At 41.0% G+C, this 13,097-nt stretch overlaps 1 protein-coding gene across 8 annotated transcripts in view; it reads right to left on the bottom strand.

The window, feature by feature from the left end:
* lrp1aa (low density lipoprotein receptor-related protein 1Aa) overlaps positions 1-13,097 on the bottom strand; it is a 192,347-nt gene that overhangs the window by 16,367 nt on the left and 162,883 nt on the right. For all 8 annotated transcript variants that reach the window (XM_084101218.1, XM_084101222.1, XM_084101219.1 and 5 more), the window contains exons 70-76: positions 12,149-12,281; positions 11,286-11,408; positions 7,433-7,555; positions 5,256-5,393; positions 5,021-5,152; positions 3,514-3,633; positions 2,810-3,081 (exon numbers count right to left, since the gene is read on the bottom strand). In XM_084101218.1, the coding sequence (XP_083957344.1) occupies positions 2,810-3,081; positions 3,514-3,633; positions 5,021-5,152; positions 5,256-5,393; positions 7,433-7,555; positions 11,286-11,408; positions 12,149-12,281 (1,041 nt within the window). The remainder of the gene's footprint in view (positions 1-2,809; positions 3,082-3,513; positions 3,634-5,020; positions 5,153-5,255; positions 5,394-7,432; positions 7,556-11,285; positions 11,409-12,148; positions 12,282-13,097) is intronic.

Below are 13,097 nucleotides of genomic sequence, written 5' to 3'. Positions count from 1 at the left end.
TTTATTGCTTTATTTTCAGTTTTCATTTCTAATTTAGTTAAGGGTTAATTTAGTTAATTTTATTGTTTAAAAAAAAAATATATTAATTAAAAAAAAAAAAATATATATATATATATATACAGTGTGTGCAGAATTATTAGGCACGTTGATTTTCTGATCATATTTTATTTCCAGGAACATTTTGCCAATTCCAAACCATATTAATCTTAATAAATACTATTAATTTTGTATTTAATAATGTATAAGTGATATATAATTGTTCATGAAGGCTGGAAATGAAAAATGTCTTATTTTCAGGTGTGCAGAATTATTAGGCAAGTTTTCTTTTACAGATAAAATAAGCCAAAAAAGAGATTTAACAAAGACTGAAAAGTCAAAAATTATTAAATCCCCATGAGAAGAATGCAATACTAATGCAATACTAGAGATTGCAGTTAAGGCATGACCATTGGACAGTGAAATGCTCATTGGGTCAGCAGGGTCAGACAAAAACAGGTGGAGAAGAAAAAACACGTTAACTGCAAAAGAATGAAGAATTAAGGTGAAGAATTAAGTGTGAAACCATCAGGAACCCTTTAGTCTCCAGTGCCACCGTTTTCCAGAACTGCAACCTACAGTACCTGAAGTCTCCAGAAGAGCAAGGTGTCAGGATCTCAGAGACTTGGGTTAGGTAAAGAATCCTAAAAAATGACCCCCTCTTAATAAGAATCACAAGCTGAAGTGTTGTGAAATACATGAAGACTGTTTTTTATAGGCTTTATAGACAGACAGATTGAGAGTGACTCTTGAAGGACCAGCACCACATCCTCTTCTACCACTATTTGAAGAATTCATCTTCCAGAATACGTTTTAATACGTTTTGTGAGTTAATTTTTAGTCCATCTCTGCAAAACGGACTTCAGGGTAGGAGACAGACTAAGACTAAGACTTCCTGGGAATAAAATATGATCAGAAAATCAACGTGCCTAATAATTCTGCACAGCCTGTATATACAGTGAGGAAAATAAGTATTTGAACACCCTGCTATTTTGCAAGTTCTCCCACTTGGAAATCATGGAGGGGTCTGAAATTGTCATCGTAGGTGCATGTCCACTGTGAGAGACATAATCTAAAAAAAAAAAATCCAGAAATCACAATATATGATTTTTTAACTATTTATTTGTATGACACAGCTGCAAATAAGTATTTGAACACCTGTCTATCAGCTAGAATTCTGACCCTCAAAGACCTGTTAGTCTGCCTTTAAAATGTCCACCTCCACTCCATTTATTATCCTAAATTAGATGCACCTGTTTGAGGTCGTTAGCTGCATAAAGACACCTGTCCACCCCATACAATCAGTAAGAATCCAACTACTAACATGGCCAAGACCAAAGAGCTGTCCAAAGACACTAGAGACAAAATTGTACACCTCCACAAGGCTGGAAAGGGCTACGGGGAAATTGCCAAGCAGCTTGGTGAAAAAAGGTCCACTGTTGGAGCAATCATTAGAAAATGGAAGAAGCTAAACATGACTGTCAATCTCCCTCGGACTGGGGCTCCATGCAAGATCTCACCTCGTGGGGTCTCAATGATCCTAAGAAAGGTGAGAAATCAGCCCAGAACTACACGGGAGGAGCTGGTCAATGACCTGAAAAGAGCTGGGACCACCGTTTCCAAGGTTACTGTTGGTAATACACTAAGACGTCATGGTTTGAAATCATGCATGGCACGGAAGGTTCCCCTGCTTAAACCAGCACATGTCAGGGCCCGTCTTAAGTTTGCCAATGACCATTTGGATGATCCAGAGGAGTCATGGGAGAAAGTCATGTGGTCAGATGAGACCAAAATAGAACTTTTTGGTCATAATTCCACTAAACGTGTTTGGAGGAAGAAGAATGATGAGTACCATCCCAAGAACACCATCCCTACTGTGAAGCATGGGGGTGGTAGCATCATGCTTTGGGGGTGTTTTTCTGCACATTGGACAGGGCGACTGCACTGTATTAAGGAGAGGATGACCGGGGCCATGTATTGCGAGATTTTGGGGAACAACCTCCTTCCCTCAGTTAGAGCATTGAAGATGGGTCGAGGCTGGGTCTTCCAACATGACAATGACCCGAAGCACACAGCCAGGATAACCAAGGAGTGGCTCTGTAAGAAGCATATCAAGGTTCTGGCGTGGCCTAGCCAGTCTCCAGACCTAAACCCAATAGAGAATCTTTGGAGGGAGCTCAAACTCCGTGTTTCTCAGCGACAGCCCAGAAACCTGACTGATCTAGAGAAGATCTGTGTGGAGGAGTGGGCCAAAATCCCTCCTGCAGTGTGTGCAAACCTGGTGAAAAACTACAGGAAACGTTTGACCTCTGTAATTGCAAACAAAGGCTACTGTACCAAATATTAATTTTCTCAGATGTTCAAATACTTATTTGCAGCTGTATCATACAAATAAATAGTTAAAAAATCATACATTGTGATTTCTGGATTATTTTTTTTTAGATTATGTCTCTCACAGTGGACATGCACCTACGATGACAATTTCAGACCCCTCCATGATTTCTAAGTGGGAGAACTTGCAAAATAGCAGGGTGTTCAAATACTTATTTTCCTCACTGTATATATATATATATATTTAGTTTATTTTTATATAATTCAATTTCAGTTCAGTTATTTTAGTACATCAAATACGTCAAACTTTTTTATGGTTTTAGTGTTAGTGAACTATAATAACCCTGATATTAAGATCATAAAGAGTTATAGACTGTGATGAATCCATATATCAGTACTCAAAGCTGAGGTATTGTTGTGTCACGCGCGGTGAAGCGCTGACCTCTAGATCAGTGACTCTGGAGTCCGTTTGTCTGCGGTTGCGGTTTGAGTTCGGGGAGGCGGGTCCGGGAGACGGCTGCTCGAACGATGAGATCCTGCCGGTGTGCCAGTTGGTCCAGAAGATCCGTTTGGATTTGATGTGCAGGTCCATGGCGTCGATCCGGACGTTGGCATCTCCTTGGAAGGCCTGTTCATATATCCAATTTTGCATTCCAGGATACAAACTCCGAATTTCATTATCATCTGCCACGTACAGAGCTTGTTTGTCACTGCCTAGAAAGACAGATAGGGGGCGTCACAGCACGACAGACACCAGAACCAAATAAAAGCAACACAACACATTTGATTTGACATGAGCAGATAAAATTTCTGTTTGACCGTTTGTAAAACAATTCTCAACGCAAACTATTTACACAGGAATTTGTTCTGCTCTTATTTCAACAGACTGTACTTTCTCACAGCATTGCTTGTGTTCATGGAAAATTAAATTATGTTTCCAGAGAGTGCACAAACATGTCAGCAAGACGGGGTCGAAATTTGGGAGCACTTGGTGAATACTGTAGTATTCATCTATACTGACACAAAATGTAAACTATATTATCACACAGCTCTATATAGAAGATATTATAATCAGTAACATCACAATTTTCTGAAACTGCTTTGAAACAGTGTGTATCGTGACTGTAGTGCTAGTGAGAAACGTACTGTCAGCCTTGCAGGTGTCGTTCACTCTGATGAAGTTCTTGGAGCAGCTGCATTTGTGTGAGCCTTTGGTGTTGTTACAGATGTGAGAGCAGATCCCGAACCGCTTGCACTCGTTCACATCTGTTGAGAGAGAAGGCGTCACGCTACAAGAACGCCAACATGGACTGCACAAAAACATTACGGGCCCTATTTTAATTATCTGAAACGCAAGTATCAAACACGAAACGTAAGTAACTTTGTGGGCGGATCTCGTCCCCGGCGCAAATCTAAAATGTGTTGGTCTGTAGTAGCTTCATTACTCATAGGTGTGGTTTGGGCGTAACGTGAAATAAACCAATCAGAGCGTCATCTCACATTCCCTTTAAGAGCAGGCGCGCTTGTTTTGCCAGGAGCGGTTCACAGCCGAGGAGACCGACGTTCTCGTCAGGGCCGTAAAACACAGAGAAGTGACATTGTATGGGGATGGAGAAACACACCCAAATTAGCTTCGGTTAAACAGGCGTATAATAATTTGGGTAAATGTGTAAGCTAGATTTATGCCTATTTTTTCACATCTTCATGGACACAACAATGATTTCCCTCGTCTGGAATATTTTTCCTTGTAAGAATGTATGGTTTGTAAAATGTGAACTGCTGCGTCTGTGTAGATGAGAGAAGCAAAGTGTGTGTGCGTTGTGCACACGCTACATTATGGCCAAGCATGCGCCCTTAAAATAGCGTCTGAACACGCCACTGACTTTAGACTAGGTTTTTCTATGACTAGCCTGACGTCGTCATACTCAGATTCTAGTCAGAATATGAACTTCCCGACCTAAAAATGTTCAGCTGGCATCCAGGCTAGGTTTTTCCTGGTCAGTGGCTGAATTGTTTTCTGAAACTGCAAAATAGCACCAGGGAACGTTTGCGCCGGAACGCGCCTCCTCTTTTCGCTGAACCGCCCCCGGGAGCGCAAGTTCATTCCTTTATTTACCGACGTGCGTCTGTGGAGGGAAAAGTCTGCTGTGCGTCGGGTGCAAACTGTTAGCACAAAAACATCTACACATCATTTATGTTTTTTTTTCTTCTGAAATGGTTTAGTTGGACGTTCATATAAGTAAAAAAAAAAAAAAAAAATGTAATACTTGTTTCAGAACGTTCAGAGAACATTCAAAAGCAACGTTCCCAAAATGTTTGCAGAATGAAAAAAAATGTAATGTTTCCTTAATGTCCACGTAACCAAGAATTTCTTTTTTAAAACATATAAACGTTCAGAGAAGTTTTCATAACTTAATGGGAACATTAAATCATATTTTTGTTATCTGGGATGTTGATTGAACGTTTTAATCTGATATTAGTTAGATATTAGATATATATTATAAATATTATAACAACATAACTTTTGAAGTTTTATCACCTATGGAAGAGTGTGTTTTTACCCATGGGTACATTAAGGTTTAACAAAGAAAAAAAATAAGTGGTTTAGTTCACTCCCGTCCTCAGTGTGTGTGTGAGTGTGTTGTACCGGTACCTGTGCAGCTTTGCAGGTGTGTTTTCTGGAAGCCGGGTCTGCAGGAGCAGAACGAGTCGGTTCCGTTCACCACACAATGACCTTCATCTCCACACATACTGCGGTTTTGACGGCATTCATTCAGACCCGAATCTGTTCAGAGACACACAGCAACACAGATACACACTCAGGGTACCTTAATCTTCTAGTTTTGACAATAAAAAAAACTGACTCGCACACAAAATAATAAACTCACCTTTCTTGTTGCAGTTGATCTCATCGGAGCCATAGTCCTCACAGTCATTGAAGAAATTGCAGCGTTGGTTAATACTGATACACTTTCCACTACTGCACGTAAACTCACCCTTTCCACAGACCGCAGGCGCAGGAGTTTCTGACAGGACACAGACAAATTCACTTTAATAGAGATTTACTTGCATAATCAATGACTTCTTCACAGGAAAGGAATCATTTGTGTCCTCATGACTGCATAGTCTACTGACATAATTAACATGATACTGATCTTAGTCATATTATTATTTAGACCTAAATCGTTCTAGACTGTAAAGCTGAAGAAAAATATTAATTTCATCACATTATCAATCAGTTTTGTCCCCAATACATTTAAATGGGTTATATTGGGTTATAAAAAATGTGCCTAAATTTTGCTTTTATTGAAATTAAAATGTCATGCATTCATTGTGCATTTAAAAAACCCTCACTTTCTGTTCAACCCTGTTACACTGTGACATTTCCCCCAACTTTCTGACATCATATCTGAGGAATGACATCATCAAGCAAGTTTCTCATACAGTCTTTTAATTTCAATGTTTGCACTTATGTTGGCCTTGCCAATCTCAATATTTTAACTCTGTTATTGAGTAAATTTTTTTACATACATTTTTTTTCTTGGGATAAAGTTCGTGAAAAACATTCACTGTTAATCTTGTGGTGTGGTGCAAGACATTTTTGCACTGATCTTAAATTTTGTAACATTCAACCCCAAAACATATGATGTAACTAGGCATGTGCCGGTATCAAATTTTCATGCTGCGATTAATTGATTGAGCTTTTATCACGGTATGCGGTATTATCACAATATATTAATTGCTATAATTATTAAAGGTTAAAAATTAACAAATTAAATTAAATACAATTTGGTTTTCATTATAATAAATTATGACACAAGTAAAAATATAATACAAATGTAATATAGTGCACATATTTAGCAAAATACTCCTCTCTATAGCTATTTTTTCTAGTCAACTAATGTGTTTGGTCATTAAATGGCTTTCCTGAGGTAAATGTAACGTTCTGTGACATAATTGTTCACCTGCAGTTTTATTGACCTCTTTCCGTGGTTGAAAAACACTGATTGATCGATATTATGTATGAGGCATAAATACCTTTCGGTAAGTTGTACTGTATCTTTAAATAAAAAGTAACAGAGGATCGGTTTGCTTGAACCGAGGCGCTACAGCGATCGGTCATGTCACATTTACAAGCGCCAAAACGGTATTTATTGTCTAGTAAATCTCTGTCTAGTCTGTCGGTGTCAGTGTCCTCTTTGCTCCGTGATTTTTCTCTGCGTGAGAAAATGGATGTGTGGCGCGAGAGCATGTGAAAAGTGTTGATTGTGTGAGTCTCACGCTGAATGCTTAGAGTTGACAGCCCTGCTTTTAGAAAGGGGGTAAATCGTCAGCAGCGTATACGCAGTGTTTGTTTAAGCGGTTGATGGAAAATAAGCTAATGCGCGTTCTATAAATATAAATTCTGATCTATTATTTTTCACGGTATTTAAGTGCCCGCGATAACAATATCGTGCATATTCATTACCGCGATTTATCGCATTACCGAATACCGGCACATGTCTAGATGTAACAGGGTTTAATTGTACATTGTACAAGACATGCTTTAAAAGAGAAATACCATGGGTTATTGATAATTATTTTATAATATGCAATATGTGAAGGCCCACCAAAACTGTGTTACTACCAGAATTTACTTATCTATTCTATCTATTCTTATCTAATTTAGTTATCTATTAAAATTTGATGTACCCTGTATATAAATTCCATACTGAACATACTGTGACAGGGTTGAAAAGATGTAGGGTTAGTGTTGGTAATGATAAATAACTATTGGTAAAACTGTAACGACATATTTAGGGGAAGAGGTCCCTCAATGTCTATGGTGGTTACAGCCCTGGTATTTTGGGTGTGACATGAGAAAATATCCACAAAAAAGATTTCATGCAACCTTACAAAATATATATAATAAATATATATACTGATCTGATATTTTCAGCAAGAAATGGCACAGAATGACCCATAAACACAAGTGATGATGTAATTGCACAGGAAAATATTACATGTAAAAAAAAAAACATGACATTTTAAAATAACTCAGCCAAGAAAAGTGGCAATTACTCACGGCAGTTGAGTTCATCACTGTTGTCTCCGCAGTTGTCAACACCGTCACATTGTTTCGACACTGGCAGACACACTCGGTCATTATGGCATTTGAACTGTCTGGTGGGAGGACACTGGAATCTCTCTGAAACACACAGATTAAAAACACACTGATCTTCTTGATGTGAAGAGTCAGATCATTGTAAATAAACTCCTGATGCAAATTTAACAAGTTGCAGTATTTACACTGTATACAGATGATATAGTCCGACACACAGACGTTCAAACTTGGATATGTTCTAGGAAAGTTTTGCTGATGTTACCATTAACTCCCATTGTGAATATGTTATTTCTAAATGTTGCTGGTCAAGACTGGGGACCGGCTCGCCGCCCTCAGCAGCCTCCAAAAAGGCCAGACCTCAGGACTATCATCTCCAAAAAGATGTAGTCCTGATGGTCTTGTGGCCAGCCCAGTGGAGGAGGCCCCCCTTGGGATGGGGAGTGTAAAAATAAATCAGCCCGGCCCTTCCCGACACCCCCACGAAACCTCTGTACCATCCTAGCCATCTCTGGTGTTTAGGGGGGCAGCGGTTTCCAGCTAAATGTTGGGTGTTCCGTTGCTTTCTGTTGTTGCCCAGGAAACTAAACAACCAAAATCCCCCAAGCGGGAAGTATCAAAATTGGTACCCATTTCAGAGTACTTGGCAGCATGGAAGCTACTGCCGGGTATATCTACGTGAGTCCTAACGACAGTAGAAAAAGGTTACAGGATCCAGTTTGTTCGCCATCCTCCGTGTTTCAAGGGCGTGGTTCCATTTTGAATTACATAGTTTCTCTGGTGTTTAGACTCAACGTCAACAAGAGTGTTCTCTCTCCTACCCAGAGAACAACATATTTAGGGGTCGCATGGGATTCGATCACGATGCGGGCACATGTCTCCTACTCGAGACGAGACCATTCAGAATACCCTGAGCAAAGTCAGGCTAGGCCAAGATCGTACTGTTCATCAGTATCAACAAATAAGGTCTCATGACATCTGCGTTCACGGTGATCCCTATGGGCCTTTTGCATATGAGACCGTTTCAGTTGTGGCTCAAAGCCAGGGGATTTCATCCAAGGGTCAATCCCCGAGGGCAGTTAAGGGTTACGCGCCACGGGCGATGTACCCTCTCTATGTGGCTCAGACCCCAGTTTCTCACCTTGGGCCCCAATCTGGGAGCGCCTTGTCATCGCAAAATGCTAACGACAGACGTGGTCGTCCAGCCCAGGGGGTATGGGAGGGTCATCAGCTCAATTGGCACATCAACTGCCTTGAGTTGATGGCTGTATTTCTGTCCCTGAAATATTTCCCCCAGCAGCTGAGGGGCTTACATAAATCAACAGGGCAGTCTGCACTTGCGCCGCATAAATGGGCTAGCACAGCAGATTTTTCTTCGGGCTCAGGACAAACTCCTGTGACTCAAAGCAGTCTATATCCCTGGGCATTTGAATGTGGGAGCAGATTTACTGTCCAGACAGAGAATACCAACGGGAGAATGGAAACTCCACCCCAAGGTAGTGAAACAAATCTGGGAAAGATTTTACGAAGCAGAAATGAACCTTCGCAATGTCCCATCTACTTCTGTGGGTCTGGAAGCGATGGCACATACATGGTCCAGAATGTGCCTGTATGCGTTTCCCCCGTTTTTTCTGCTCCCTCCCCTCTTCTAGCCAGAGTTCGTCAACAAGGGTCTTGCCTCTTACTGATAGTGCCGCGTTGGTCGAACAGAGTTTGGTTCTCAGAGAAAATATCTCTCCTCGACGGCTTGCCCTGGGTGATACCGGAAAGGAGGGACCTTCTGTCTCAAGCACAGGGGACAATATTTCATCCCTGGCCCGAGCTGTGGAACCTTCATGTTTGGCCCCTGAAGGCTAGCAATTGAGGGACACTGGTTTTTCACCTGAAGTTATAGATACCATTCTCAGTGCTAGGGCTCCCTCCACGAGAAGAAGTTATGCCAATAAATGGGGTGTCTTTGAAAGGTGGTGCACTGCATGTAATGCAGATCAAGTTAACTGCTTGATTGTTTTGGTTCTGTACTTCGTGCAGGAAAAATGATCTGCAGGCACATGCCCCAACACTCTCAGGGTTTATGTGGCCGCTTTATCGGCTTGCCATGCCTTGATTGATGGGGTTCCACTCGTGAACCACCCTCTGCTCGCCTGCTTCGTTTGTTGGGCAGGGCAACTGAGGCCTCCCATTAGAACCAAGATCCCTTTATAGGACTTAGCTATAGTCCTTGAGGTTCTGGTTGAGAACCCATTTTAACCTCTAGAGCCTGTGCCTGACAAGCTTCTGACTCTAAATATGTTTTTTCTTGTGGCAATCACTTCTTTGAAAAGAATGGTGGATTTGAAGGCTCTGTCTGTCTCGCCATCCAGCTAAGACCTTGCCCCAGGAATGGTGAAAGCAATTTTGCATCCTCATCTTGACTACCTGCCTAAGGTTCCTTTCTTTCTGTCCTCCGCAGTTCACAACGCCGGATCAGAAGAAACTTCACAGACTGTGTCCAATCCAGGCTCTTCTGGCCTACGTTCACCGCACTAGCCAGTGGCGTAAGTCAGAGCAACTATTTGTTTGTCATGGGGGCCGTAACGGGGGCAGCCGCCAAAAAACAAACAATTTCACATTGGGTGAAGGATGCTATTGCCCTTGCCTATGAGGCGCGCAGTCAAGCTTCGCCAGTTGGCATCAGGTCTCATTCTTCCAGGGGGGTCGCTTCTTCCCGAGCCTTGACGGGGGGTGCCCCTCTGCAGCGTGTTTGTGATGCGGCAGACTGGTCCTCTCCGCACACATTCATTAGATTTTACAGTTTGGACATTCATGCCACTCCGGGCTCACACTGACTTGAGTCAACATCACAAGCGCATGTCTGAGACCTTTTCGTGTGCTTGTGAGTTCACACTACATAACTGTGAGGGGTCCAGACACCCCCAGTGCGGCGTTGTGGGTATTCTCGTTCCTAGAGCGCTGAATCAAGCACAGCATTGAGAGTAGTTTTTGAAAGGGAACTTCTCGGGTTACTTGACTGTAACCCTGTCCCTGAAAAAGTGGGAATGAGATGCTTCTCTTCATTGCCGCACTGAGGATGTCCCAGGACTGCTCTTCAGACAAAATGATACCTCTCGATGCACCTGTGGCACATCTAATTATTCTGATGACGTCAGTGTCCGAGGTTATAAAAAGTCAATTTGACGTGTTGCACACATATTTCAAAGCTGGTCACAACAAAAAGTGTTCCCAGAGCGCTGAATCAAGCATCTCGCAGCATCTCGTTCCCACTTTTTCAGGAACAGGGTAAGAGTCAAGTGACCCGAGACGTTTGCTTGTTTTGAGTTATTTTGCTTTAAACTCTAAACTGTTTTCACACTTATTTCAGACTAATGATAACTATAGCAATAAATACTGTATATTAGTTCTGTTTATTCTAAGCATTTCTATGAAATTAGAACGATTTTTAAAACTATATCTTTATCGTTTTCATTATAATTTTTATTATCTGAGATTTTTTTTGGCTTTCGTCCATCAAGTTTCAAATAAAAATAGGAAATAATCGAATGTCACGAAATATCTTTGATTTGTGAAGCGTTTAATTCACTGAATTATCCAAAAATAGGCATTAGTAGATGGGGATTTAATATTTAAACCATCTCTGCTTTAATTTACCCCCAAAAATACTTTTACTATGATATAAAACGACAAACCCTGATGTAAGATTTGAGTCATAATGTCCAGCCCTATTGTACTTGCTTGTATCACAGTTCAGATAAGTATTTCTAAGGGAGTCTAAGGGGAAATAAAGTGCTAATTGAGTTGAAAAAATTTAACTACTCACTGCACACTTCTGGGTTCTCGTCTGAGTTGTCTCCACAGTCGTCCTCGCCGTCACACATCCAGCCCAGCGGCTTACACAGAGTGTTATTACACTGGAACTCATCCAGGGGGCAGAATCGACCCACTAACACACAAACACACACACACACACACACACACACACACACACACACACACACACACACACACACAGTGTAACTCATCTGTATTCATTCCAGCACAACCGCACAGCAATTACCGTGTGTGTGTGTGTGTGTGTGTGTAAAACGCTTGGCAGAGAATCTTCAGAAAGGCCTCCTTGAATACTAAAACCCTCTCCAGACAGTCTGATCACTCTAATTAATACTGCAGGCACTGATTTACAGTATGGGTAATGCTGTTTTTTAAAGGAACAGTTCACCCATTAATAAAAATTCTGTCATTATTTACTTACCCTTATGACTTTTCAAATCTGTATACTTTGAGTGTTTCTCTTTTTTCTTTTAGCTGCTCTTTCCAAAAACAACCATAAAAGTATTCCATACAACTTGCAGTTGAACTTTAACCAGTTTAGGCAACTGAATCTGGACAAGAATGTGGGATAAATGCAGGAGATTTTAACAAATAATTACCTTTTGGTCTGTTCCTCACACAAAGCTATATTGTATGACTTTAGGAGACATGTTATGTAGACTAGTGCACAAATCGTATGGAGTTCTTTTATGGACCATGACAAACGTGGGTATGATAAATTATCATTATATGGAAAAGAGCTTTGAGAAGATTCTTCAAAAAGTCTCTAAAACAGTATACAGTCAAGGTTTGAAGGAACATAATATTGCTGGAGTTTCAGTTTAAAGTAACTCTTTCTTTAACATGTTTAACCTCCAGTGTCGCAGTTCTCCTCGTCACTGCCGTCCATGCAGTCTGCATCAGCGTCACACCTCCAGCGGAACGGGATACAGTGACCGTTCTTACACTGAAACTGGTCATTATCACACTTCACATCACAGCCGTTCTGCAAAACACACACAATACACACTGCAATGAGTGTTTGCTATTCACGAGGGTCATCATTTATGACAACAGGGCTCGACAATTAGGATTGCCCAATGGCCCGGGTCAGTGTAAACATCGTTCGTTCGGGACAGTTGAGGCAACGGTCACTTGTCTGATCGGGCCAGTGCTGCATCACGAAAGTTTATCATTTGCACATGTTTTTAAACCTTGTCAATTTAAATATTCAAGCGCAAGAAGACGTGAAAGAGAACTCAACTCAATAGTGTGAGAAGTTTTGTGTCCACACATCCGAAGTGCGCACCCAGAATGCATAAAATGAGTTCTCTTTCACGTCTTCTTGTGCTTGAATGGACATATTCACACAAAATCGGTATCCTAGTAAACATAGTCTGTTATATCTTAAAGTGTAAATTGCAGGTTAAATTTTTCACGAAGATAATGCAATGTGTTTATTAAAAATAAAGATAAGAACCGCCCACCATTGTTTTTTATACCAAAATGCTGAATATAATATGAAAAGTTGGCACTTTTAACAGTGGTTTTAAGCACTCCCGCTCCCTTCCACTAGATGGGGCGTGACGTCATAAGAGGAACTCACTAGTAGAGTTACCGGCATAGTCAATAGTACGCTAGCAGCTATATTCGCCTTAAAAGTTGGTTGTATGTTTTATTTGATAAAAAAAATTATGGTTAAAATTACTCAATTGTAAACATACTCGTGTGTGCTGACTTCAAGGGGACCGTGATCCTGCCTGAAATGAGAATAAGCTATTCGCAAAACAAACGGGTTCAGGCACGTCAGATCAGCCGGTCG

Source organism: Abramis brama (assembly GCF_963993115.1).
Source record: "Abramis brama genome assembly, chromosome: 23".
NCBI lineage: Eukaryota > Metazoa > Chordata > Actinopteri > Cypriniformes > Leuciscidae > Abramis > Abramis brama.
Note: the sequence above shows the minus strand (reverse complement) of the source record. Positions and strands in the feature narration are given on the sequence as shown.